This window comes from Chionomys nivalis, chromosome 7, assembly GCF_950005125.1.
Source record: "Chionomys nivalis chromosome 7, mChiNiv1.1, whole genome shotgun sequence".
In the NCBI taxonomy this organism is placed as follows: domain Eukaryota; kingdom Metazoa; phylum Chordata; class Mammalia; order Rodentia; family Cricetidae; genus Chionomys; species Chionomys nivalis.
The window spans coordinates 101,388,949-101,416,627 of record NC_080092.1 but is presented as its reverse complement, the minus strand read 5'-3'; the positions used below and the strand labels follow the sequence as shown (position 1 = coordinate 101,416,627).

Genomic DNA, 27,679 nt, shown 5'->3' with positions numbered 1-27,679 from the left:
TTTCAGATGTCTGACCGCTTCAGCTGGGCCTGCTGCACGGTCTGTATACTAAGTCTCCGTTTTACTTCCGCTCTTCTTCAGTAGCTTCTACTTCGTGGTTTTTCAATATTAGACATTATAATTTTCAACCTTTAGTATTAGGGTGTGTGTGCATGCATCTTTAGCTTTCTTAACATGAAATTCATTTACATTTATTGCAGTTTTTTTTTAACAGGGACTGCTCGTTCATTTTCTGACTGCCCATACAGAAATCACACAGAAACTTTATTACAACACTGCTTGGCAAATAGCTTAGGCTTCTTTTTAACTAACTCTTACATCTTAACCCATTTCTGTTCATGTATATATCACCACAAGGCTGTGGCCTACCGGCTTTGTCTTTCTCCTATGGCAGCTACATGGCGTCTCCTTAATTCTGACTACACTCGTATATCTCTCCCAACCTGACTATATTCTGCCCTGCCGTAGGCCAAAGCAGCCTTATTCATTAACCAATAAAAGTAACACATACACAGAAGGACATCATTTTTTCTTCTGCATTACTGGGCTTTGATCTCAGAGTCCCTCACGTGCCAAGCAGGCACTCCACTATTGTGCTACATCCCTTAACACTTTTTGTTTTTGTATTGACACAGGATCTCAGTTATGCAGACTGGCCTAGAACTCTTGCTCTGTAGCTCTGGCAAGTCTTGAACTTGTAATTGTCATCTTCTTGTCTCCGTTTCCTAAGCAGCTGGAATTGCAGTCCCTTGGCATACTTTAGTTTTTAATGCCCTTCTCTACCAGTTTTAATTTATGGACCCACATGCCCTGCTACGTCTCATAACTTGAATGCTAGACATTGAGAATCTTATCCCCTGTGTTCAGTGTTTCTGTTGTACACATTCTTCCGCCTCGCCTTTGTTTTGGTTTTTGGGACAAGGTTTCTCTGTGTAGCTGTGGAACTCACTCTGTAGACCAGGCTGGCTTCAAACTCAGAGAGATGCTCCTGCCTCTGCCTCCCAAGAGCTGAGATTAAAGGCGTGGACCACCACCGCCCAGCTTGGTTCTGTCTTTTATGGTGACACTGGGGCATGTGATGGGGGTCTTTCAGGCTTCAGCATTGTCTTCCTGGGGTTCATGCTTTTTATCTTACCCCTCCTTAGTTATTTCAGTACAGAGGTCATTGGGTCTCTTTATCACTGCTAGAAGCAAAAGTGATTTCTGCACATAAGCATTTGTTATTATTAAGACAAGGTCTCAATATGTAGCATTGCACTTTGGCACTTTTACAAGGTGATAATAGGATCTCTTTATGACTCTGGGGTCAGGACTACTTTCATAGACAAAAAAATACTGAGAGCAGGCTGGGCAGGCATGATGCCGTGTCCCTGTAATCCTAGCACTTGAGAGGTAGCAGAAAAACCTGGAACTCAAGCCCAGACTGGGGTACATAGTGAGACCCTATTTCAGAAACAAAACAAAAACCTGAAAGCATTGCTCACTGTAAGAGACTTGTCTCACGTAAAACCGTTAAATCTCTCTCTCTCTCCTTTTGCCACAAAGTATGCTTGAGTGTGTCAGAAAAGAGAAACAGATTTAGTAGTTGTGTTCATAAAAGACACAGTGGTCAGAGAGATTGATTTCACACCCTCGGTACACGTAGGGAATAGACAGTGCTGGGCAGTAGATGATGTCCAGCGTCTCGTGGGTCTGTGAGTATACGTTCAGAGATAAAAGGAATTGCATGTGTTACAGTGGGCATACATAAGAAATAATCCACAGTGCCATTTATAATAGGAAAGGCAAACCTAAACTATCTGTCCTAGGGTTTCTGTTGCTGTGAAGAGACAACAGGTGGCAAATCTTACTAGGGAAAGCGTTTAATTTGACTGGCTTACGGTTGTCGTGATGGGGAGCATGGGGGCACATGGGCAGAGGCAGACAGGGTGCTGAGAGGTCCATCTAGGATTGGCAGGCAGCAGGAAGACGGGGAGACACTGGGCCTGGAATCATCTAAGACCTCAAAGCCCACCACCCCTAGGGGCAGATTTCCTCCAGCAAAGCCTTACCTAATAGTGCCATTCCCTGTGGGCCTGTGAGAGCCATTTTCATTCAAACCACCATCCAGATGACAGGTAGGTAGAGATTGTGGGAACCTGGTGTGAGATGTTACACAGCACATGTGAGAGAGGGCTGAACCGTGATCGCCTGCAGAGCACGGGTGACAAAAGGTGGCAGGGATGCAGGAGCTGCTGCTAGGAATAACTAGGTCTGGTCTGTCTCAGGTCCAAGTCTGTTAGTTTTATATTTAGTTATTTGTTGTATGGGTTTTCAAGTAAGATGTGAAATACTTTGAGATATTGAAGCTTTTTTCCCCCCAAATGGTAGGATCTCCCTGCAAACATTTAAACTCACATTGAAGCTCCACTAAATGGTTCTTCGCATGGAAGCAAAGAGAGGCCTTGAGTTCATGGCAGAGACCAGTGAGTGTGTGCAGCTCCCTAGACCACGTGCTCTGGTAGGCAGAGGGGAGTATGGGCATCTGGTAAAGCTCGCCTCTCTGCAGTGCTTGCTCTTTGACCTGAGCAAAGCAGTCTTCATGAGCAAGAGTCCTCAGCTTTTTCTGAGCATCTTTGTCAGTCATATATGTTTTTAGGTGAGATACTTGGTCTTTGACCCATTTCTCAAAAGTAGAGAGTCTGCTTTAGTGTTAACTTCTGTTTTCAGATCTGGCATCTTGGAGGCATCATTAAGTTCCTTCCCCCTTTGGCATTCTAGATTGTTTAGTTTTGTAGTTGTTGTTTTCTTTAGACAGGGTCTCATTGTGTAGTCCAAGGTGCAAAACTCCTGACCCTATAGCTCCAACACACAAGCACCTCACCCTACTGGTTTTTTTATGTTGAGGTTGTCCTGTTCTTATTCTCTCTTCTGCTGGTTGCTGTGTTTAAAGTCTATGTGAATCTCTAAGACGTTTTCATTGTGTTTGCTTTTCTCTTATCAGTATTATAAAAAATGGAAACTTTTTTTCTTTCTTCTACAACCGGCGGTAGTCTGTTCTCAACGTTAGGTTCTAGTCTCACTGGTGCAGCTGTGACTTCCAGCTGGCTCTCTGGACCTGTCTACCTCACGTGCTTTTTCTTTCCATGGATGCTGACTGGTGTTATGAGATCATCTCATTTGCTTCTACTGCTTGCTTCACTTAGCAGAGTTTGCTCCGTGTCATGTGTTACTACTGTATGTGACTTAAGCACAAGTGAGCATATGTAAAGGAGACATTGCCAGGATCATCTGAACTGGAACACCTACAGACTCAGTCCACTGAACGCCTGTCGTGTTGAAAGAGGTGATCTGATGACCTGATGCAGTACCCAGGCTGAAGGGCTGTGTCTGGTTTCTCTTCCAGTGGGCATCCCCACCATCAGATGGTGTGGGGCTGAGGGGGACTACAATGTCATGGTGATGGAGCTCCTGGGACCGAGCCTAGAAGACCTCTTCAACTTCTGTTCAAGGAAGTTTAGTCTGAAAACTGTCCTGTTGCTTGCTGACCAAATGGTAAGCACCCTTTTCCTGAACTGCACAGGCAGTGTAGGTACTTGGCATGTGCTTGCTGGCTTGACAGAATAAATTAGTGGGTTATGATGGGCATGGTGGTACATGATTTAATCCCAGTACTCGAGTCAGAGACAGGCAGATCTTTGTGAGTTCCAGGCCAGCAGGGGCTACATAGTAAAACCCTGTCTCAAAAAAAATAGCTATTTGGGTGCCAGTTCTCCATTATTACACCTATTTGTGCATAGAAAGGGGAATTTATTTAACCCTGACCTCAAGATTAGAGACCAGTTTTTAGCTTTCCAAGTGTATCCATATTGAATGGACTTCCCAGTTCTCTCAGGAAGCCCACATTTGACTGGTAGCAACTTTTGGGTGGTTTCCATGAAAACTCTTGGTTATAGCTCATGCAGAGTCTAGCTGATGCAGACCGTTGTTAGTGGTGCGTGGTCTCTTCAGCCTGCTCTCTTTTCTACTTCATGGGAACCAAGGAAAAGAGATGTTTGGGCCAGTGTGCCCGAGGGGGTGGGTAGAGAGCTGAGAGCTGAAGATACCTTGAGAGGTGACCGCCCTATTGTGATCTCCAGAAAGCAGAGCCTGTGTGCTTTCCCAGCATATGAACCACTGTGGGGTTCATATCACCTTTTTCTCCGTTTCTAGATAAGTCGTATTGAGTACATTCATTCGAAGAATTTCATTCATCGAGATGTGAAGCCAGATAACTTCCTCATGGGGCTGGGAAAGAAAGGCAACCTGGTCTACATCATTGACTTTGGTCTGGCCAAGAAGTACCGGGATGCCCGCACCCACCAGCATATCCCCTATCGAGAGAACAAGAATCTCACAGGGACGGCACGCTATGCCTCCATCAACACACATCTTGGCATTGGTGAGCCCTGACATAGGGGTGGAACCCTTGACTTAGTGTGCCTTTAACATGCCCGTCCTTAGCTTAGGGAAAGTCCAGTTTGTTCAACAGCCTGGGGTTATGAGCCAGTTTGGTGATGAGAGAAGTCTGGAGTCTGTCAGCCAACTTGTATAGCAGACAAGCAGGTTTGCACAACCGCTGGGAGTCTTTATGTTGCCAGGTGCAGTGGGGTAGGCAGAAGCTGGCTTCTCCAGCACATCTCCAAAGTGATGATATTACATGCCTGAAGTGTTAGGGAGGTTTCTTTAATATCATGTTAGGGACAACTTCTGGTGACATATTTCTGCAAGTATATTTTTACGTTATTCTTGAAGTTGTATTTCCATTTTCTTGTTTGCCGGGTGTTGCTTTTATGCACACACAGATAGATGTGCCATTCTTGACATAGTTCCCTTTTCTTTCCAGAACAATCTCGAAGGGATGACTTGGAGTCTCTGGGGTACGTGCTGATGTACTTCAACCTGGGCTCTCTCCCCTGGCAGGGGCTGAAGGCCGCCACCAAGAGGCAGAAGTATGAGAGGATCAGTGAGAAGAAGATGTCCACCCCCATTGAAGTGCTGTGCAAGGGCTATCCTTGTGAGTCCCCTCCCACCCTTACTGCGCCCCCCACCCCAGTGTTAACAGACTCCTGCGTCGGGCGCTTATGCCACATATGAAGGTGGCAGTTGGACCTGGTTTGTTTTTCCATCCCTGAGCTCTTTTGTCTAAAATGTGTTCTTTGAGACCCAGGAGAGACTGAAATGATGTAAGACTGAGCCCTGAGAGGTGACCTCCATGAATAGGAAAGGAAGAAAGTAGGGGAGACCTAACTACTCCTTAAACTGACCACCCTTTACCCTGTTTGGTGACATTGCTCCTCAAATAAAAATGCCCTCAGTGACGAGTTTTGCTCTCTAGTGTTGACCTCTGGGATGTGTAGAGGGGCCTGATACGGAACCCAAGGCCTCACACTGCTAGCTGTGCGAGCTTTCTACCACTGAACCAAACCACACACCTCCAGTTTCTAGATGGTGATTTTTTTTTTCAAGCAGTCTCCCAAGGCCTGATTTCTTAAATAATATGACTGGTTTTCAAATTTCATCTTTGATGTCTTTGGTATATAGCACTATAGAAGGTGAGCTGGGTGAATGAATATCAGTCTGGGCCACCGTTGGTAGATCCTTGCTAGCTCTGAGTTTTTTGGGTTTTGTTTTTAGCTGAATTTGCCACGTACCTGAATTTCTGCCGTTCCTTACGTTTTGATGACAAACCTGACTACTCCTACTTGAGACAGCTCTTCAGAAATCTGTTCCATCGCCAGGGCTTCTCCTACGACTATGTGTTCGACTGGAACATGCTCAAATTTGTAAGTGGCGTTGCTAGAGCATTGGATGACAGGAGCCTGGTCCTTAGGAGGCTGGGTTGGGCTTCTTTATGTAAAGCTATGCTGTCTGCAAGGCACAGTGGTAAGGCATGGTGGAAATGGTGAAAGCCAAGCCCACCTGGTAGAACTGGGGGCCTAGAGACCACTTTGCCTGTGGGTTCAGAGTACTGAGGGGGGAGATGCTGAGTGAGGCAAAAACCTCTCTAGCATATGGTGCTGGAGAGATTGATTGTACAGTGGTTTAGAGAGCACTTGTTGCTTTTTCTACAGTTTTTAGGGCCATCTAGAACTCCAGTTCCCCTTATGCCCTCTTCTGACTGCTGTGGGTACTGCATGCACATGGTTCATTTACTTACATGCAGACACTAAATAAAAACCTCGGGCATTTATGAATATGTATAATAAACCCAGTAAACTGTGGTGAAGGTCTGCACAGAGTCAGCTTCTTATGGATTGGTAAGTCTTCCTTAGTTGAAAGGCCTGTCTGCTGTCCTTCTTATTTCCCTCCCCTCCCTTCCTTTCTCTTTTTCCTTAAATTTTAGGGAGTAAAGCTACTTCTTGAGAGAATATGTTTTTTAAGGTAGGTGTGGGTGTGTATATGTGTGTACGTACATGCACACCTGTACATGCATCATATGTGTTCCTGGTGCTCAGAAGAGGTGGGCGCATCCCCTGAAATGAGTTAGAAGCTAATGTAAGCTTCTGTGTGGATGGCTGGGAGCCAAACCCAGGTGGTCCTCAAGAGCAGCAAGTGCTCTGAATCCCTGAACTATTGCTCCAACCCTGAAGATTTTATTTTTGAAGTTTGTTGTTGCCTAGGCCAGTCTTGAACCACAGTTAAGCTGTCCTCATGTTTTGTTTGGCTTTCTGAGTGCTGTGTGTACTGCTGCCCCATCCCATTGTAGAACATCATTTTATTATGATTTCTATCACCAGTTCTATGAGCTCTGTGGTTTCAGCTGCCTGTGGTGGCATGGCATGATAGTCTGGACTGCTAGGAAGCCTGGTGGTCTCCTTAAACCCTGCCTCTCCCTGTCATCTAGTCCTCCTCTGTCTCCAATCCAGTATGCATCTCATAGGCCTCAGAAGAGCCTCTGGGGTACAGTGCCTGGTATTCAGTCTGAATTTGATGCAGACATTTGCTGCTACCATTCAAGGCTTTGTGAAACTTTTATGTCTATTTTCATTGAGAGTTTGCTCATACTTTTAAGCATTCAGAAGGCAAAGGCAAGCAGGTCTCTTGTTGAGTTTGAGACCAGCCCAGAATACATAGTTCCAATCCACTCAGGTCTACAAAGTGAGACAGAATAAACAGACAAAAATAAAAAAAATGGGATTTTATTCCTTGAGCCAAGCATGGTTGTTCACCTTTGTCATTAACTCCAGCACTTGGGAGGCTGGTGATGAACTTGAGGCCAGCCTTGGGCTACAAAGCAAGACCCTGTCTCAAACAATCAAGAAATTTTTTGTAATTTGAACTAGAAATTGGAACCTTTATAGGTAATATGTCTAGTGAAGAAGTAGCAAGAACTGCTTCTTTAGGGTGTATACCAAGAGCTTTGCCAGCTGCCCTGTCCCAACTCACAGGGAGTACCTGCCTGGGCCTAGCACTGTTTATATCTCTGTAGACCAGCCAGAGCCAGAAGGAGACTTACCCTATGGGGTGAGCTGGCTCAGGAGAGGCCTGGTCCTGCTGGGGACCGCTAGTTTCATGAAGTTGCCTAAGCTTGCAGACTCCTGCTGACAGTGATTAGAATGACTTGGACTCTGATTTCTGATCCAGCAGAAACCTGACTCCCTTTCTTGCTGTTGGCCTGTGCATAGGACTGGCGTTGCTATGGCACAGAATTGTCACAGAGTCTGGACTCTGCTTAGCCCCTCCCTTCTGACTCAGTGCTTGCTTAGGCCTCTACTTTGTTCTCCTTCCTGTCTCAGGCAGTCTCTCTTTCCTTCCCTAATATGCCAGCACACCAACATTGATAGGTAGAGATTAAGTGACAGGTTGTACTTGTGACTTCCAATATGGTGGGGTGTGAAGAGAGACTGACCTTTGTGGATACTCTGCAGGTGTCATCTTTCTGATTTCGCTTTCGGTGTGGGTGGTTTCAAGGGAGGGGTAGGTTTGTTCCAAGTGCCCTTTGGTGTTTTTTCAAGGGGCAAAACCAGTCAAAAGCCTTGGGAGATTTTGCTTTTTTATTTTTATTTTTTTAAACCAAGGCCACTTCCTTCCATTTATCCTGCTCTTTCCGCCTTAGGGTGCCAGCCGAGCTGCGGACGATGCTGAGCGGGAACGCCGGGACCGAGAGGAGCGATTAAGACACTCCCGGAATCCAGCCACCCGTGGCCTCCCTTCTACAGCTTCCGGCCGTCTGCGGGGAACCCAGGAAGTGGCTCCCCCAACGCCCCTTACCCCTACCTCACACACGGGTGAGCACACCTCTTAGCATGCTCCACCAGGCTGGGGCCTCTGTTTTATGTTCGATGACTTGGCCGGCCACCCCAGTATGTGTCCTCTCAAGGATTTGGGGCCAGTCAGTTGAGGGTTGTGTCCCCATTTCAGTCAGTCCTCATTCTGAAGTATGGATAGGACTGGGGCACAACCTATAATGTCACCTTAGAAATGGCGCGGTGATGGTGACACACGCCTTTAACCCCAGAACTTAGGAAGCAAGAGGCAAGGTGACCTTTTGTTAATTTAAAGCCAGTTTAGTCTACATAGTGAGATCTTCTCTTTAAGAAAAGAAAGAAATCTCCCTCTCACAAGATTGGATCTAAAGATTGAGTTCCCTGAAATTGTTGGCTGTTTCCTGTATAAAGTTTTACTCTCATGGGGCTGGAGAAATGGCTCAGTGGTTAAGAGCCCTGTTTGGTGTTCAGAGGACTTGGGTTCATTTCCCAGCACCCACATAACAGCTTTTACACTGTCTGTAACTAGTTCTAGGGGAACAAGCACCATCTTCCTGTCTCCTTGGGCACTGCGGGCACATGGTACACAGACGTGATTAGGCAACACACACATACGAGTTTTTAAAAACTTCTTGCTGTGCTGGGTATAGCAGTATACACCTTTAATCCTAGACCTTGGGAGGCAGAGGCCAGCGTGGTCTACAAAGCGAGTTCCAGCCCTGTGTCAAAAAAAAAATTTTATTTTGCTTTTATGAGACAGATTGTCTCAAATCCTTAACTACGCAGGTCTGACGTGTATTGCTGAGGTCTTAGAATGCATTCCCACTACCAGCAAGGATCTTGGGGTTGCTGAGCATTTGAGTTGGTTGTGTGTGTAGCCTTGAGCCAGTTAGTTGATGATTTCAGGTTCCGCTCTGAAAACCTCCACCTAGAGCCTTAACTGGGGCCTTTACTTGTTCACTTATTAGATTGTATGTGTGTGAATGCTCTGCATGTGTGTATATGCACTGCATGTGTACCTAGTGCCTGTGAAGGGAGGAGGCGTCAGATCTGGAACTAAAGTCGTGGATGGTTGTGAGCTGCCGCATGGGTGCTGGAACCCAAACTGGTTCCTTTGTAAGAGCGAGTGCTCTTGACCTCCGAGCTGTCTCTCCAACTTCAGCTACTGAGATGTTAAGGAGCCCAGGGTACTCAGTGGTTGTGGCTTCTCTTCCTCTCTTCCAGCCAACACCTCTCCTAGGCCCGTCTCTGGCATGGAACGAGAACGGAAAGTGAGCATGCGGCTGCACCGTGGGGCACCAGTCAACGTTTCCTCGTCTGATCTCACGGGCCGACAAGATACCTCTCGCATGTCCACCTCACAGGTATGCATGTAGAGCTCACTGAGGCCTGGTTGCGCCAGATCCCAGGGTGGGGATGCGTGTCCTTGTCACTGTGTACAGGCACTGGCTCTCTCCCTTACCTTGCCTTAAAGCCCGACTTTACGGTTCACACTCAGGAGTGGGTAGCACTTGTGAAGAGTGTCTTCCTTCCTTCTCCTCTCTTCCTCATTTTTGAGGGTGTTTAACCAGCTAGGCTTCTAGTTATGTTTTGCTTCTTGGTTGGAGCCTGTGACTAGCCGAATTTCTAAAGGGTTTATTTCCTGGTTGGGACTATAATGGGCTGTGAACTATGTGTAAAACTTTTTTACTTCTGCTGCTGGATTTCGAAGGGACATCCCTATTCCTACCCCACTGCCTTCCCCACCAGGGGAGGCACCGTATGCCCGCTTGCCCATTCCTCCTGTTGTGGAGAGGTCTGTTATAGGCACACCCAGCCTTTTTACAACTCCACTGTGTTTGCTAGCAAGGATCTCCTTAGCAAAAAACCAGGTAAGGCAGTGGCTGCATAAGAAGGGTCCCTGGGGGGAATCCTTGGAGGTGCAGACTTGAAGGTGTCCTCTTCTGTCGTCTTGTCTGTCCCTACTGAGGGAGGTGCTCAGGGAAGGCAATGTAGTTTGGACTAGTTTCCAGGCCCTTCCTCATAGCTACTCCGCCATCCGCATCCAGTTCTCCTTCTTAATGTGCTTTTGCTTCTGTTTTTCATTCAAAACTGCTTTATTCAACAGATTAGAATAACTTCAGTCTGCATTAGGCTTCTTTTTCTGACGTGAGTTTTAGAGTTTCCCTCTTAGAGCGGGTAGGGCCAAGGTTGTATTTGAGGAGGCTCTTACCAGCCAGTGCTGCTGTTCACCAAGAGCTCATTTTAACCTCTCTCTGGTTACATACAGTAGGGCCTGGCATGGTGTTTGAATGAGTGAGGACTGAATGTGTGTTGAGTCAGTACAAGGTCCCTGGGGCTTCCTGGGCTGGGGCCACCCTAGGACTGGTCTGGTGGAAATCAAGACTGTTGAAACATGTTCCTGTGTGAAATGACTGCTTTTGTTTGTATGATCATTTTCTCCTGAAGAGACAACAGATGTAGGGAGTTTGACAAGGGATAACTTAAGTTGTGGGCCTTGAGGTTTGACATCATGAGGAGATTGAGTCCCTCAGTTTGTACACTCTGAGCTCAGCTCCCTCATGGAAGATGTTTTGTTGTTTTTTTTTGTTGTTGTTGTTGTTGTTTGTTTTGTTTTGTTTTTTGAGGGGGAGGAGGGAATGCATTCTACATAAAACATTGTGTTGACGCTAGGAAGTGGCCCGTGCCTGTTGCCTCTACAACCCATGATGTCGTGGACCCTGGCTGGTTTGGACATTTTCATGCCAGTAGCTGGGCAGAGACGAAGGAAGGGATGGCAAAGTGGTCTTTTTTGTTTTGTGTTTGATTTAGTTCAATACAAAAACGAAGCATCTGGTAGTTTTGGATCTAGGAGGGAAATGAGAGTCAGGAAGTTCTGTGGCTACCAAGAGGACACGGGGTACAGCCCAGCTGTGGCAGAGAATAGCATTTTTCTCCACATGGTGATTTGGGCCTCAGTCGGTCTCTGGTTGCTTGGTCTCTCGTGTTTCTGCATGGAAAACTATTAACAGGCTTGAACATGGTTCGGAGGCTCCCTTCCTAGAGTTCCTTAGTTTTTCCTTGGGCTACCTTGGAGGTTTCCTAGAGACTGCCTGTGTTCTGGTCGTCTGTCTCCACAGCTGCACCTTTGAGGGAGTTGTGCTCCTTAAGAGCCTCCCTTCACTGTGTAGTAAGTTCCACCAGCACCAGTGCGCTGTCCTTTGTGTGATGGCCTTCCCTTTCCAAGCTTGGCAGGACAATAGTAACTTGTCCCTAGAGAGTTGGGGTCCAGATAGGAGTGGTGGCATCTGCTTAGCATAGTGAGCTAGAGGACACCATGCGTGTGTGTAAGCCCTGGAGCAAGAGCACATAGTCTTTTGCTGAGCTTCCTCATAACTGGTGCATCCTGTGAGGTACGGTGTGATACCCACAAGTCCTTGCACCCAGTTAAAGCCCTTGTTCATATCTTCTGATGATAAGGCATGGTGCAGGTCCCTGAGGCGGCCTGTTTTCTGCAGGACCTCAGCCTTGCTCTGGCTTTGCCCACAAGCAGCTGCTTCTTCCTCAGCGTCTTCCCTTCCCTAAAGGGCACTTGAATTAGGCATGTCTTCTGGGGAGACCATGTTTCTTGGTGTCTGTGCATTTGTTCTCATTAGCCAAAAGAACATAGACTTTGCAGGGCATCTGATCTTTGGATCTCTGTTTGTTTTTCCTTTGTTGAAAAGAAAGGTCTCCTGTCTAGCACAGTTCAAAATGTGTTAAGTTATTGCTTTTGATACTTTACTTACTCCGTGCCTGCATTAAAATAAGATCATTCTGCTGTTCTCATTAGTAGAGAGTTTGTCCCGTTGGTGTATCCTGGGAGGTGCTCTCCCTTCCACCTACTGCATAGTGCTACGGAACCGATTTGTAGGGCTTCCTCAGCCCCGCCGTCCGCTAGATTTCAGTTTCTCCAGAGCATGAAAGTAGAAGGTTTCTGCTGGAACAGCAGTGGCCACTTTTATCAAGGGTCGTGAGAGACTGATGAGTTCGTGCCCTATGTGAAGGGGGACTTGCCATTAGCTAGTGTCTCTTGGTGTCTTGACCTGGTGGAAAGCAAGGGGCACATCAAGACTCAGGCTCAACACAGGCAGCCAGGGGACCAGGATCTCATGTGCTGGTCTGACCAGCACGACACTTACCAACAGCTGTCTTTTCCCCACCTCAGAATAGCATTCCTTTCGAACACCACGGCAAGTAGCTGCTCGTCTCCATCGGAAGGCAGCACTGGGTGAGTGTGCTCATGGTGGGCTCTGCAGGTAGCAGGTGCCAGGCAAGGGGGGAGCCACTCCCCACCCGTCGTCTGGGCTCGCTGGTGGGCTGGGCTTGCATGCCAAGTGCTGGAGGTAGAGTGAGACTTCTTCTGCTTGGTTTTCTTCACGTGTGGGCTATGGAGTAGCTGTGGTGAGCTGCCCAGTCTGGGGGGTTAGTGGCATTCTTAGCATCTCTGGACCAAGTGACCTTAGGGAGCCATCCTGCTGTGCCTTTGTCCTGCCTCCCTGTGACTGCATTTGGTGTGCTGAGCTGCCCTCAGGCCTGTGGCTCTGGGCAGAGTGCTGGCACCTGTGTCTGTTGTACTCGGCTGAGTGGTGCCGCGCTTGGTGTTGGGTTTCCTTGAGCTCATGCAGACTCTGGGTCTGCTGTGCCCGTCCTGGCTTTTTCAGTCATTCCTCTTCCTCTCTCTCATTTATCTCTGTCCTCATTTTATGTTTCTTTCCAAACTTGGTACCTGCCCGGCCATCTTGTCCATGCAGCTGTTGTCTGTATTAATCCAGCCACAGCCACCTGCTACCCTGCCGTCAGTGCATGGCTGGGTGTCCACGCTGAGCTCCTTTCTTGTTGGCCACATGGCACTTGGTGGTTCCTTCCATCAGAGGCTTGAGCTTTGGTGGGGTTGTGCTGCTGGGAGATCTGCTCTGTTTAACACATATGTGCATTCTTGGAAATGTGTTGATAAGAATTGCTTTCCTATCTTCCCTAAGGGATATGCCTGTTTCAGAACTCCGAGTTCTTTCCAGGAAGGGAGGCTGGGAGCAAGTGTCACTGCTCCCCTGGGATCCACAGGAGCACAGCTCTGCAGTTTCCTTGCTTGCATGCCTCCTCTTCCCCATCTTCCTGTCCTGTGTTCTGCTCAGCACCTGCCCTGGCTACCGAGGCCTTTCTGTGCAGCCAGGGGTGAAGGTGTTTAGATTGAAGCCAGGTGGCAGTATGTCCCTTCCCTCCCAGGCTCTACTGTGTTATGTGCACCCAACTGCCTGGCTGGCCTGTTCCTCTGGCCCCATGCTGACCTTGTCCTGTGCTTTGGCTCCGACAGATTCCCGGTCGGGTGGCTTCCAGTGGTCTTCAGTCTGTCGTGCACCGATGAGAACTCTCCTTTTTGCTGTGAAGGGCAGACAATGCATGGCTGATCTACTCTGTTACCAATGGCTTTACTAGTGACACGCCCCCCGGTCTAAACCCGAAATGTTAACGCCGGGAGCTCTCCAGGCCACTCACCCAGCGACGCTCATGGGGAATCAAACACAAACTAAATGGACAGGCTCCAAGAGCTGCCACCGCCAGGGGCTGCCACCACCAGGGGCTGCCACCACGGCCCCATGGGAGCTCAGTTATCATGGGGCTGGAATGAAGAGCAGAGGCTGGGAGACCATTGCAGAGAGAACCCGACTCCCTGTGAAGAGCCTCTCCGCTCCCTCCAGTGGTGGAGGACCCGCACTCCCTGACGATCCCACCGCAGCTACCAGTCTTCTACTTGGTTAAGACAGTTTTGTATCATTTTGCTAAAAATTACTGGCTTAAATCTGTGTAAAGAAATCTGTCTTTTTATTGTTTCTTTCTTGTCTGTTTTTGCGGTCTTAACAACAACAAAAAAGATGTTGACCTTAAAGAATCCTAAGACATGCTGGCTTGGAGCTTCTGTGTAAAATGGAGGCAGGCAAGAGAGGGGCACATGTGAGTGTCAAGGATGTGTGTTTTGTTTGTTTTGTTTTCTCGTGTTGTGCTGTTCACTTTAGGAAGGAATACTCATCAGTTGTGTGTGTGTGTCTTGTGGGCTCCCATCAGCCTCCTTTGGGCATCTTGCTGACCCCTCCCCACTGTAAGCTGATCCACCTGCAGTCATCAGAGCAGGGAGGGTGCAGAGCACAGTGGCTGTGGCGTGACGGTCTTCCCAAAGGAGGCAAGAAGGAAGTCAAACTGAAGAACTCACGTGGAGAGACCTTGATCCGATCCATACAGGCTGCTGGAGAGTTCCAAGATTCAAAGCTGAGCTTGGGTTTCTGGTTTCTGGGAAGAAGATTGCGGTTTTGGTAGTGCTGGTCGCCTCTCTGCCTTTGAACTTGGGAAGTTGTTGAACAGACCGAGTCCTACCATGCAGATGCCCCTTGGGTCTATCGTCGCCTCTGCTGGGAGCCCAGGATTTGCCCAGAAGGACCAGTGGCCAAAGGGAATCAACCCTGAAGTGCCAAGAAGCAGGCAACTGCCTACCTGAATCAAGACTTGGTGGTCTGGACACATCTGAGGGCTGGGCTGCTCTGCCGCTGGCGGTCAGGATGCCAACATGTTTGTCCCCACCATGTGCACCAGATATGAAGAGACAGCAGGCCCTGAGCTCCCCATCTGAGGAATGGGGTGCAGTACGTGTGTCTGGGTGTCAGCCTGTGGAGAGAGTTATGCTGACTACCTGGTTCCCTGTTTAGGTTTGGGCTCTAATGGTGCCACCGTGGCTTCTTCCCAGAGTTCCCTGGTACCGAGCACTGGTCTGAGATCAGGGAACACATGATGTGCGATAGCCTCTCAGAATGTGGCCATTAGTTGTACCAGCCAGGGTGCAGGGACTTGACTGGGTGTGAGACTGTCTGGGCCTGCAGAGGGAGGTTGGGGGGTTGGGCAAGTTTGAGATTTTTGTTGCAAATCCTTTATTAGAGTTGGGCCTCCTCTCTCCAGCGGCAGGCCTGCCTGGCGAGTGTTCTTTGTAGATACCTGTGGTGCCGAATAGGGTATCGGGGTGGCCTTGAGACTGATCCAGGTTCAGCCAAGCCCATTGAAAGTCCTCCAGGGGGTGGCTCTGACGGTTCTTGCCTAATATTTAATCCCATCATCACTCGCAGGAAGCGTAGTTAGAATGTGTGTATCAACCTGTGTCTTGGTGACCAGTCTCTGAGCTGTGCGTTTGTACTACCACTGTATTTGTGTACTTTAACAATTGTGTAAATAATAAATTCATAATGACTTCTACCTTTCTTCCCTTCCCCTTTGTGTGGTTTTTCTTTCAGCAACTTCAGTTTTCAGAATGTGTAAGCCACATGAAAGTTAACTTGGTGTGGGTGACAGCTGAGATTAAGACAGTCTCTTTCTGTAGTCCAGGCTGTCCTGGAACAGTCCTGCCTCAACCTTCTATTGGTGTTAGAGACCCAGGAAAGCTAGCTCGTCCAGCGTGACGTCCTCGTTCTTTCTCAGCCTGTGGGTATTGGAAAACTAGTTGGAGTAGGTATCAAAAAGATGGCTCCCACTTGGATTCTGGTATGCAGTTCAGGGATACCGTGACAGTTCTGTGAGCCCTTCTCCTCTCACCTACCCTACATAGCCCTCTGAGTTGGTGCCCCTTTTGAGGGGCAAGGAAAAGCCATCAGACTACTATAAGTAGGTCTGTTGCTGCTGTGGAGACTTGTCCTCTTGGGAATTCTTATCTGTGTCCTACTTGGAGGCTCAGTTTTAACAATCAAGTGCTACCAGGATTTATGGCCAAAACCCACTTGGTATTTCTCTGTATGTGACAGGTGTTGACTTGCTAGAGAGGGGAACTCCCCCAATCATGCCTGAGTTCTTGCTCCTCTACCCCTCCCCCCCCATATCCTCATCCAAGTTACTCTTCAGCCTTTCTGTCTGTACCCTGAGCATCCCAAATTGGCTTCTGGCCTGCTTGGTGGATTCCAGGACTGTTTGATTCTGTCCCTCATTAGCTAGGGCAGTGGTTCTCAACCTGTGGGTCATGACCCCACTGCCAACCCTCTCTCCAAAAATACATAACAGTAGCAAAATTAGTTATGAAGTAGCTGGGACATAGGAGCTATATTTAAGGGTTGTGGCACTAAGAGCCACTGAAATGGGAGGTGAAGCATTAGTGCCAGCTCTGCCTAGCGCCCCCTCCTGTTGCAGCCTGGCATGGGTCCCTATGAACAATCCACTGTTAGATACTTCCTGCCTCTCCTGGAAAGGTCTTGTGCTAGAAGTGAAGTCTGGGTAGGTAGGCTGCACTGGAGACTGGGGTCCCACAAACTGCCTAACTTCCTCAGATGGCACAGGGTCAGTAGCCACTGGCCACGAGGCTCCTACTCTGATTCACACCCTGACCTCTATTCTCTGCCAGGAGTAGGGTACGGGATTGAGGGGACGCACCCAGTAAGGTTGGCAGTGCTGGCCCATGAGCCTAGCTCATTTGGCTCTGAGTTGGGGGTGATGGGATATCCGTTTCCCTTACTGCAAGCCCAGTCATGGGTGGGCCTGGATGGATCACGGGATGCTAGATACAGCCTTCCCTTGGCTCCCATTCAACCCCGCAGGGCAGTGTGTGTCCTTCGGTGTCTCCAGCTGCATTCAGAGGCCTCACGCATCACCTGCTTGGGCTGGGCACCGCTCTAGGTTCCCCAGCAGCAATGCTTTGAGGACTGTGTTCCCTTTTGTCCAGTTGGAAAATATTTCAGTGCAGAAACGCAGATAGATAAAACTACCTGCTCATTACAGGGCCCAGAAGCTGCCACCTTCTAGTTTCTAGGGGCAGCTGCTAATGGCCACAGTCGGAGCTTAGCCTGTTTGGAAGCCTGAGGTCCTGCCATTCCCACTTGCTCTGGTGGTTGGCAAATCAGAGACTCCAGAATGCATGTGCCCACAGCTGACCTCCTAGAGGGAACAGAAACACCAAATGGGAGAGGCAACCCAGAGTGTTGAGACTGGGTCAGAGCTGCAAGGCCTTGACCTCCATGTGGGGCTTAGCAGGACCAGACCCACCAAGGGGGTATGGGATGCTAGGCCCAGATATGAGCACTCGCCTCCTTTTCCTTGCAGAGGAGCAGGGACGTGGCATCTCTCCGGCTGCATGCAGCCCGCCAAGGTGCCCGCTGCCGTCCCCAGCGCCCACGACGAACCACCTACTGAGGCGGCCCCAGCGGCCTCTGACCGGGCTTCCAGCCACGCAGGCCGCCACTGGCCACAGGGCAGGTGGGTGCGAGGTGCCCAGGGCGAACCCGAGTGCTGAGCATGGGCTGGACAGAGGAGGACGGGGAACAGAGATCAGCAGGCGCTGACCACAGAGAGAGATTTACCAGCCCTCCAGAGGGGTGAATAAATGGGAAGGCAGGAAACTCACCCTGGAAGCCCACACACAGTGAACGCAGCTTGTGCCACATCTCAGCTCAGCCTCCTCAGCCCAGCCTGGGGGTTCCCCATGGCCTCCAAGTGCCACCCAGGCACCCCTCTCTAGCATGGGGCTCTCCCTCCCTCGGTATTCCCCTGGCCGCTTTTCTTCCTGCCATACGAATGCTGTGGCTGCTGAACAAACCCCAGAGGCAGCAGAGGTGACAGCAGGCAGAACTGGGAGAGCTAATGAAGATGTCAGAACCACTTTTTAAGAATCAGCAACTTGTTATTTAACAAAGGTGGGACTTAGGGTGAACAAACCACTGCCCAGAAACAGCTCCTGGAGACAAGCCCTCTGGCGCTCCTCCTGCACACAGGCCTATTTCCACCGTGTCAGACAGGAGCTCTTGGCTAGACAACAGAGGGCTGGAGATGGGGATAGGATCAGGGAGGACCCTGCCGGCAGCACCCACCTGCCGGCACCCACCTGTCCCAGCCCTGCCATCTGATTAAAGTCATGTTGTCTCCTAAGTGTGGGTTTCTAGGTCCTTGGCCACAGTGGGGGCGGGGGAGGCACAGGCCGCTTGGGCTCAGCAGGCTGGGTCCCTCGTCCCTGGCGTAGGCGGCTGGTAACCGTGGGACTCCCTTGGCTTCACCGCAGATCCACTTTGGAATGACACGGTTCCCACCCCGCCACCTCTCCCCGCAAAACACTGACCCGCTGACCAGGCAGCCAGAGCTGAGCCGATGGCCCCGCCTCAGCTGGTCCTGTTTGTGAAATAAATATGAGCGTTGCCAGTCTCTGGACCTCTTCCCTGCTCCCTGCCCGCCTGGCCAGGCCACTCACACACTGGTTTCTGGGGTGTGAACCACCTCCCCATTTTTCTCAGGCTGTTCCTTCAGGAAGTGCTCCACCTCCCTCGAGTCCACCCCCACGTCCACAGGGGGCTTATGGAGCGTGTCCTCTGAGGCCGCCACCTCAGGCTGTGTCACCTCAGGCCTCTTCCTGATGCAGAAGAAATTGCCCAGCAGCAGCACAAGGGAGGAGGTGAGCACCTCAGCCCCGGCCAGGATGAACACATACTTGTAAACTTTGGTTGCATCCAGCAGCTTGCCTGCAAAGAAGACTCAGGTCACCAGAAGCTCCTGGGAGTACCCTGCTTCCACCCCGGGCCAGGGCTCCCTCTCCCGGCATTGAGGAAATGCCTCGCACTCCTCCATCCCCAGCAGCATCTGCTCAGCCCTCTCTAGCCTCCTCTTCCTTTTCCTCCTCCCCATGAAAGGATAGAAGTGGCCTTGAGGTCTATACCCCCCTTCCCAGTCACAGACCCCTTAGGAAGAAACATGCCTTAGCTGCCTAGTGACTGAGGACCCCAAGACCATTCTTGGAGAAAGAAGGAGCCAGAGGCTATAAGAGGATCAGAAAGGGCTGTGGAGTAAAAGACCCAGGTCCAGGATGGCTAGGCTGTCCTCACCAGCCAAAACCATTCTCAATTTCAATGGAGTGTTTTTCGGCTGGCCTTCAGAAAGTAAAAGGACCAAAGTAACAAATCTTGCCCCATTCCCTTGAAAGCTGCCCCCACGTAGTATACAGACGCCTAAAGAAGCTGCCAGACCCTACTGAGTAGGGCTGTCAAGTTTATGCATGTCTTGGCTCAGAGCCAGCAGCTCACTGCTGACCTCTGCTGGCCCTAGATCGTATCCATTTCCAGTCTCCTAAAGCAGGGAGGCCAGCCCTTGCTCGCTCTGTCCTGGTGTCCCCGGCCAGCAGCACTCACCTCCTGATGGGGGTCCGATGAGCACAGCCACAGCCTCTAACAGCAACACGAGACCGATGGCACTGGAGAACTTGTGAGTGCCGACGATGGCCATGAGCACCTCAAACTGTAGAGCCCCTACCATGCCATACGAAATGCCAAAGAAGATGCAGAAGACCACCAGGCCACCGTAGTCGCTGGCCGTGGAGCCTGTGAGGTCCGTGAAGCCGTTGAAAAACATGGCAAAGCTGAAGAGGTAGACAGAGTAGGGCCGCACCTTCTTGAGGCCCGTGATGAAACCGGCCGTGGGCCTGGCGAAGATGTCGATGAAGCCCAGGATGGTGAGGAGGAAGGCGGCCTTCGTGTCGGGCACACCCAGATCCTTGGCGTAGCTCACCACGAACACCGGAGGCACGAAGAGCCCCAGCACCATGATGGAGGCGGCCACAGCATAGATGAGGAAGCCACGGTCTCGGAAGACACTCAAGTCCAGAAGGCGCCTGGATGGCCGCTGGGGTGCTTGGGACTCGGTCCCTCTACTCGCCTTGGGCGCCACCAGCGGCCGCATGAGTGCAGCACACACGCAGCAGTTGAGCAACAGGCCCCCCAGGATGAGGAAGCCACCCCGCCAGCCATAGTGGTCCTGCAGCAGCTGCCCCAGTGGAGACAGCGCACAGAGGAACACCGGGCTGCCTGCTGCGGCCAGCCCGTTGGCTATAGGGCGCCGTTTGTTGAAGTACCGGTTGAGCATGATGAGGGAAGGCTGGAAGTTGAGAGCCAGACCCAGGCCTGTAAGAGAGGGCAGTGTAAGACCTCAAACGCAGGACGTCCAAGGAGGGCGGTGTGGGGCCCTGTGCCTCCCCAGATCTTCATCCATGCCCCCGCTTCCCTGGACACAGACTCCATTGCAAATGGTGGTGAGCATCTAGTGGGCCAGAGTAGAACCTTAGACACTGGCCACTCATCTCAGCAAACTCTTAGGACGGGAGGAAAGGGCCCAGCCAAGACGCCCCACAGTGCTCAGATGAGCAGGTCTTCAGGTCCCCCCCCCCCCCACCGACCCCGACTCACCTGTGATGACCCCTGTGGTGAGGTAGATCTGGATAATGCTTTGGCAGAAGGACGCGGCCACCATTCCCAGGGATGCAAAGAGGCCGCCCACGAGCATGACAGGCCGGCAGCCAAAGCGGTTCACACACACGCTGCAGAGGGGGCCTGTGGAGAGATGGGAGTGCTAAGGGAGCAGCCAGGCCTCCAGCTGGGCTCTGCCCTCTCCCCGCCCTAGGCAGGTCTCCAGGCACCACCCCCTCAAGGATTCGCCCCATCCCTCGGCGCTCCCTCACCTGTGCCGTACAGCATAGCCAGCAGGATGGAGGAGATCCAGGCCGTGTCGCTGTAGCCAATCCCAAACTCATGCATGAGCTCCTTGAAAAACACGCTGACCGCTTTGGGGAAGGCGTAGGAGAAACCCGTGATGATGAAACAGCCGAAGAGGACGGCCCAGCCCCAGCCCCCATCGGGGGCCTTGATGCCAGTGGGACCATCGTCCACCACAGCACCTCCCATAGCCTGGAGGGCTGGTTTCGCCTCGCCCTGAGAGAAAAGAAACAGAGCTGACTCGGGTTGCCAGGGTGATCACCTCGACGGCAGCCCAGCAGAGGAGGGTGGGGACACCTGGAGGGCCCCAGCATTGGTAGCAGGCCATGGACAGCCGGGTATTGCTGACTGGAGCCCTACCCCCCCCCCCCCCCGGGCTACCCTGAGCTGGTCGGTACTTTGGGAAGCTGTCTGTTCCCACACAGGTGGCTATAAAGTACAATGACCTTTTTAGGGTTGGATCAGGATTCACGTTACCTCCTAGGAAGGGCAGACCCAAGAAATCAGCCTGGCTGGTGTTTTCTGAACTTGTGCTGGGCAGAGGCTGTGCCCATCCCTTTGAGGAGGCACACTCTTGAGTCCTCCCTCAGGATATCTGGGGTGGGTGCCCAGCCCTGTTCTCCTACCCGCGAGGAGCTATGCTTCGTCCTTTCCCCACTCTGGAGTCCCCTTTCTGACTGCGGGGGAGGACGTGGGTCTGGAACAGAGGCAGATGGAAACATAGACCATGGTATTGGGGGGTTGGTGGGGGGCTTCCTACTTCCCCTGGGAAGAGCTCAGTCGTTATAACTGCCTAGAACCATCCATAAAGGAGAGGCTGAAGATCCTGATGGGTTCCCCCAGGAAGGCCTGGGGGTTAAGGGAAAACATCAGCCACAGCAGCAGCTCATAACAAACTTACTGGAACAAGGACCAATCTTCTGGCCCCTAGCCATAAGCAAGCAGGGAGTGTCCCAAAACCCACACCTACCACACACACACACACTAACTTCCCTTTTCATGAATTTCAGGGGCTTAGCTGATGAGAGACAGAACAAGTCTAGGACCAGGTTTCTGTTTGGCTGTCGACCCCACAATCACTATTCCCCTAATCCCAGAGGTTGCTCGGCCTCACCACCACCCCCCCCCTCCCCGTCTCACCAAGAATTGAGCTGCAGCAGGGGGCAGCCTCTGACCTGAGTTTTCAGTCCAGTCTCCTCAAATGCTGTGCTGCCAACCAGTACTCTGGGGAGAAAGATAATCCACGGTGTTTAAGGGTAGCTTGCGCTGGAATGTAAACCCCTGACCATGAGAGCTTCCCACCTTGGCTGCTCACCCTGGGTCCCTAGACTCCATCCCTGCCCCTTTGCTGCCTTCTTCCTGTGAGCACAGTCCCGTGATTGGGACACAGACATGTTAAACTAGACTGTCCGAGGAAGTCCAAGCTTGGCGGGACTCTACCGAGGCTTTCCTAAGGCTCAGAGACAAGACACAGCTCTGATAAGAAGGCACACCAACCTTCGAAGACTTCACCCTGCTTCTGACCATCTGGCCATGGCCCAGCCTGAGACCCTCCGCACTCAGACCCAAAGGAGAAGTATCATGGCCACAATCAGGACATGCTCAGTGGGAGCCCCAGGTGCCAGGCATCTCTTATTCATCAGCCCTGAGTTTGAAAGGGAAACTTAGTACCGGGAGTAGGGGAGTACAATTTAGGGCTGTACCATTTAGAGATGAAGCTAAGACAGAAAGCATGAGGAGGATCCCAGGCCCAGTTTGTTACGTGTGTGTGTGTGTGTGTGTGTGTGTGTGAGAGAGAGAGAGAGAGAGAGAGAGAGAGAGAGACTATCTCAATGTATCCCAGGATAGCAAACTCTCCTGCCTCTAACCCCTGAGTGCTGGGGCTACTGGCATGCATCACCATGCCAAGCTTTCTGTTGCTCTTTTAAAAATAAATCCAGGGTGGGCAGGGTGGCTCAGTGGGTAAAGGCACCTGCCGCCGAAGCTGACAGCCTGGGCTCGATCCCCATGACTTACATGACGGGAGGAGAGAACCCGACTCCTACAGGTTGTGCTGACCTCCACAAGCAATGGCCCACACAGGCACACAGACGCCTATGCCCCCACCCCTTGTTCACAAAATGTAAAAAAATAAAGACCAGTTTCCATACAAAGCAAAGAGGAGAACATGCCCAGAACCAACAGTGAACACGAACCTAACTCTGGACACCTGAGCACCTGGGCTATTTCGGGTCTGCCCAGCACTTGTCAAGGTACTAACAAGGATTCCAGCCTTTTGAAGCTTCTCCACCTTTGTTTATTATAAAGGCTGGGCCCTCACTGGAGCTCTCAGAGTCCAAGGAGGAGAGAAATGGGAACATAATTCCCAGCTGTAGACGAGGCGCCCTCTAAACTGGGCAAGCAAGGTCAGAAGGGTCCATGTTCTGGAGCTTTTCGGGTCCATGGCCGCCATGTAAGGCTGATAATACAGGGAGGGCCACCTTCAGTGCCAAGGATGACAGCACCAAGACAAGCTCTCCACCAAGGCCCAGCACCAGCGTCGTCCTTACTCAGTCTGGCACTAACCACCCTAATGGAGCCTCACCAGCGCCCCCCAGCTGGTCACCAGAGACCCGACAGAAAAAGACTTCTCAAGGAGATCAAATGTCCCAACCAGGGGCAGAGTTTAAGCCTGCCCTTTAGACTGCATTTGGTCGCCCAGGCCTCAACACATCCCAGTTGCGTAAAAGGTTGGGATTTCCAGCCTGCTTTGAGGTTGAGATCTGCGGGGGTAACAGCACGGATGGGCCAAAATGCAGGCCAGTGCTCTAACCCTAGGGCTTCCCCACCTCCAACAGGATAGCCTCAGGCACACCCTAGCCATCTGGCCTTTCGGTGACATTTTACCCTCCCAGGGAAGCATTTGAAGCAGCCCAGAAATAACTCAGCCTCCAGGTCACAGAAAACCGATCTGGGGGTGGGGACTGGGTCAGGAAAGCCTCCAGGGTGCTCCCAAAAGTTGGTCCCTAGAGGCCCTTGGAAGGTCTAACACCACTGGCCGCTGCCTACGGCATAGGTACATGGGAGTCCCTTGTAACATCCCTCTGGGTTCAAGGGCCTGGACTATCAGTCCAAAGAAGGCGTACCGGGTACCCATGGTGGTCTAAGCCCCGAGTTCTGGTCTGTGGTCCATTCAGGGCCCCTTAAGTGCATCCAAGGAGGGACCAGCCTTGGCCCTGCCTTTGTGGTCTAAGTAGGTGAAGGAACTAAGGCAACTATCTTCCTTGGTTAACATTCCAGATTTCCTCCCAAAACAAGTAAGCAGCTAGTTAAGGCTAGCACCCAGTATGTGGTGGCAGGGTAGAAGTTGCTGAAAGACCTCCTTCCAAGTTCGTTCCCTCTCTCCCTTACCATCATACAAACAGGGATAGCAGTGTGCTCTCCTTCCTGGGCCCTCAGCCCTGAGCCACCAGCGTGTAAAGAATGCCATGGAAAGAAAGGCTTTTTCTGGAGAGGCGTCTATGGTGCCACAGAGGTTGGGCCACGGGCTTGCCCAGCCCTCTGCCCCATCTCTGCTGGCTTGCCCGGCCCTCTGCCCCATCTCTGCTGGCTTGCCCGGCCCTCCGCCCCATCTCTGCTGGCTTGCCCGGCCCTCCGCCCCATCTCTGCTGGCCTGCCCGGCCCTCTGCCCCATCTCTGCTGGCCTGCCCGGCCCTCTGCCCCATCTCTGCTGGCCTGCCCGGCCCTCCGCCCCATCTCTGCTGGCCTGCCCGGCCCTCCGCCCCATCTCTGCTGGCCTGCCCGGCCCTCTGCCCCATCTCTGCTGGCTTGCCCGGCCCTCCGCCCCATCTCCCTGCCCAGCCTCCAGGTTGTCCCGTCAGCTCACATCAACTCTGCAGGGACCAGTAGTGCAGAAACACTGGTCTTGTTAGCCAATCACCACCCCACCCCACCTCAGGCCCGAGATCCCTGCAGGGCTGTCCTAGGACAGTTGGGCTCAGGTTCCCACATCGTGTGAGGAACCTTCCACGCTTGACTGTCACAAAATGGGGCAGCCCTAGGGACCTGCTCCATCTTGCTGTGGGAGCCCCTTCTCTGCAAGGTTAGGATCAGTGTGTGGGGCTCTCTCTGGGCCACTTTCCAACAAAGTTCCACCTAGGCCTGCTGGGCATTGCAATGGCCACTCCTCCGCAAAGCCATCTATGGAACCCTCGATTCCCCTGCAGGCTTCCTTCCTAAAGCCAGGATTTAAGGCTAACGGGAGGCTCAGAAGTCATAAGTGTCCCCGCAACTCCCATCATTGTCTGGCAAGGAGGTAGGTGGGGGTGGGGCTTGGGTTAGTGGCGGCAACCGACCAGACCCGCCTCACTCCATCTGCCGACTGGAGGTAAAGGTCCAGCAAACCTAGGCGGGGCTCAGTGGGTCGGGCTAGGGTCGGGAAGGGAAGGAAGCTCCGCCCAAGCGGCCTCGGGACGTGGGGGACGTGACAGCGCCAAGGGAGGAGCCGCCACCGTATCGCCTGGAGTAGGCGGTCCTTCTCCACTCCTACCGTACTTTCAGAGTGCGGCGCCACATGCCCTAAGGGGGGGGGGATCCTACGACTCACCCACAGATTCGCTTTCCAGGCGCGCCATTTCCCTCTGCCCTTTGCAAAGCGAGCCGGGACGCGCGGCCGAGCCTCTGGGATGCTGACCGATGAACTGCGGTTCATTAAGGGCATCTGCCCCTCATGGCCCATTCCGCTAATGGAAACTGAGGCCGGAGGCCTACTCTTGCCACTAGGGCGGTCTCCATTCCTGCCCTGCTCCTGTGCCAGTGCCCAGTGCCAGGTGGACCAAGGCCTGGTCCAGAGGGATCTCCATTTGCTAAGCACCACCATCCAGAAGGTCCGATTGGGGTGGGGGGCAAGGTGCCCTCCTGCACGTGGCTCCTCACCAGCCACTTCGCCCCCCGCCCTTTCTGGCCAGTTCACAGCAGAACTGGCCCTAGAGTCAGAAATCCTGGCATACCAGCATACTGTGGAGTCCCACAAACTGACCCCTTCCATATCGGTCCTTGATGGCTCTTAAGTTCAACAATGCTTTCTCCTTGCTACCCCTCCAAATTTAGACTTCCAGGCAGGCCCTGCCCCAAGGTCACTGGTGGTGTGGGCAAGTCCATCTTGGAACCAAACTAATGGTTGTTCAAGACTTTGTCGACACCACAACGTCCCTGCCAAGAAGGCTCCACACATACTTAGGTAGTGCCCCCAGTGCCCCTTGAGGGGCAGTAGACCTATCCTTTGCACCACATCCTAGCTGTGTGTTAGTCCCTGCCCATCCTGAGGGAGCCCCCACATTTTCGGGTCTGTCCCCATTTCTCACAGACAGACCCAACACCCACTGGACACCAGCCAACTCTCAGGACTGTGGAATGAAGCTGAGAGCCCCGGGAGATAATCTCCTGCCCCCTGCAGAATCCACCCCCAGGACTGGACAAGCTATTGTGTTGTATGAGGGAGCCTTGCCATTACGGCTCTGACCATCACAGAAAGCGTTCCTGTCGGCCTGGACATGCAGCCCTGTACGTCGGGTAGAGCAGACTCGATTCTGCTGCCACCCAAACTCCAAGGATCATCAGTCCAGAGTTAGCGGCTTCCCTTGCACTTAAAGCTGGACCAGCATCCAGAAAACCCACTTTTCAGGTAAGAAAACCAAGGCTGTGCACCTGGTTTTCCCACGGAATGAGGATAGGGCAAATTATGCGATTATGAGGGGAAACCACATTTTCATGTGCCTAGTTTGGGCTAGTAGTGGTGGCTGGGTGAGGGTTAGCGACTTTAAGGTGATAGTAAAATGTAAAGAGACGGGAGGAAGAAATCCGAGGGCATTCCTTCTCCCAACCATTCCGAAGCGCACGTGCTCCTCTCTCACTTGGCGGCCTGCTGATGCCCGCTGGAGGTTCAGGGTTCCAAGAAGTCTATATCATTCCCACCAAATATAGCCCAGGCTCTCCAGCCGCCCGGCCACCCTCCAAACCCTCTTGGGCCGAGCTATTTATACTGTGGACCTTTGGTCGTCCAGGGCAGCTGCCTCCTGGATGAAGCCCAGCCCCCGAGGGCTGCCGGATGGATAGGCTTCTGCGAAGGTAGGGAGGCAGGATGCAAAGGCGCAACTGGCTGCTCCGGGCAATTTGGTGGAGCAGCAGTGGTGAGAGGATTCTCCAAGTCAGGAGAAACACAGGGCTGGAGAACCAAGAACGGAGAGGACCAGGAGCCAGGAGCTCCAGGCCCGGATCCGGCACCTGATGAACGAAGGCCCAACCCCTAGGTGACTGGAAGGTTCTTGCCTGGCTCCGCGCGCCAAGCATCCCACCGCGCATCCCGCCGCGCCTACCTGCCACCACCACCACCGCCAGCTACAGCGTCCGCCTCTGCCCGCCTCGGCTGCTCGGCGCCGAGCCGGGGGCGACTTTAAGTGCTCTCATCCCTCGCGCGGCACGTCCCCCGCGCACGTCACCGCTTCCTGGCGCCGCCCCTGCCCTCCCCGTCCGGACCCCACGCTGCTGCCAGAGGGGGCGCCCCAGCCCCTGCGCCCCGACGGCTCGGTCACTGCCATTCTCCACTTACCAGGGAGCCCGGGTCTGATCCCGTTCTATAGGCGCCCAGGGCGCGGACCCCACCCAACACGGACCTTCTTACTGGTCTCTTCCGCGCCCTCAGACCCGGGCTGACCGCCTCACTTCCCCCTCGGCACCTCTTTCTGCCCCTCCATTTATTCCTTTCCAAGGCTGTGGGATCCTTCAATGATTCTGGCAAGAGAGTGGCTACCTCCGAGACCCGGACATTTTTGCCCTCCATACCCAGGCCCGCGGCTTCTACCAGGTCGGCACACGCCCCACCACACCCCATTTACCATAGGCTCCCACCACTTTCCTCAGCTCTCGATCTTTAGGTTTCCTTCGAATCTTCGCTCCATCCAGACCTTC

General features: G+C 52.2%; 2 protein-coding genes across 6 annotated transcripts in view; one reads left to right on the top strand and one right to left on the bottom strand.

Moving 5' to 3' along the window:
* Positions 1 to 15,487, top strand: part of Csnk1d (casein kinase 1 delta) — a 28,587-nt gene extending 13,100 nt beyond the window's left edge. Inside the window, exons 3-10 of one of the 2 annotated variants that reach the window (XM_057774018.1) lie at positions 3,386 to 3,534; positions 4,192 to 4,420; positions 4,865 to 5,035; positions 5,656 to 5,804; positions 8,078 to 8,249; positions 9,453 to 9,592; positions 12,415 to 12,477; positions 13,561 to 15,487. In XM_057774018.1, coding sequence (XP_057630001.1) covers positions 3,386 to 3,534; positions 4,192 to 4,420; positions 4,865 to 5,035; positions 5,656 to 5,804; positions 8,078 to 8,249; positions 9,453 to 9,592; positions 12,415 to 12,447 — 1,043 coding nt within the window. In that variant the 3' untranslated portion in view covers positions 12,448 to 12,477; positions 13,561 to 15,487. The remainder of the gene's footprint in view (positions 1 to 3,385; positions 3,535 to 4,191; positions 4,421 to 4,864; positions 5,036 to 5,655; positions 5,805 to 8,077; positions 8,250 to 9,452; positions 9,593 to 12,414; positions 12,478 to 13,560) is intronic. The other variant, XM_057774016.1, reaches the window with a different exon arrangement.
* Positions 15,488 to 17,845: 2,358 nt separating this feature from the next.
* On the bottom strand, positions 17,846 to 27,679 carry Slc16a3 (solute carrier family 16 member 3). 4 transcript variants are annotated; one of them, XM_057774750.1, is made up of 6 exons: positions 27,607 to 27,679; positions 21,875 to 21,958; positions 20,701 to 20,950; positions 20,429 to 20,572; positions 19,379 to 20,146; positions 17,846 to 18,715 (listed from the first exon to the last, which is right to left on the bottom strand). In XM_057774750.1, exons 3-6 carry the CDS (start codon positions 20,921 to 20,923, stop codon positions 18,444 to 18,446), a joined length of 1,407 nt encoding a protein of 468 aa, XP_057630733.1. In that variant the 5' UTR covers positions 20,924 to 20,950; positions 21,875 to 21,958; positions 27,607 to 27,679; the 3' UTR covers positions 17,846 to 18,443. The 4 variants fall into 4 exon arrangements, with proteins under 4 accessions (XP_057630733.1, XP_057630735.1, XP_057630732.1 ...); XM_057774752.1 differs by having other exon boundaries at positions 21,910 to 21,958; XM_057774749.1 differs by lacking the exon at positions 27,607 to 27,679 and adding an exon at positions 27,088 to 27,160.

Excerpts from the sequence above, each read along its gene's own strand:
- Slc16a3 (XM_057774750.1), bottom strand. The coding sequence starts at position 20,923 with ATGGGAGGTGCTGTGGTGGACGATGGTCCCACTGGCATCAAGGCCCCC. Across the intron at positions 20,573-20,700 it reads GGCTATGCTGTACGGCACAG|GCCCCCTCTGCAGCGTGTGT; the intron begins GTGAGGGAGCGC and ends ATCTCTCCACAG. Across the intron at positions 18,716-19,378 it reads CATCGGACCCCCATCAGGAG|GCAAGCTGCTGGATGCAACC; the intron begins GTGAGTGCTGCT and ends TCTTCTTTGCAG.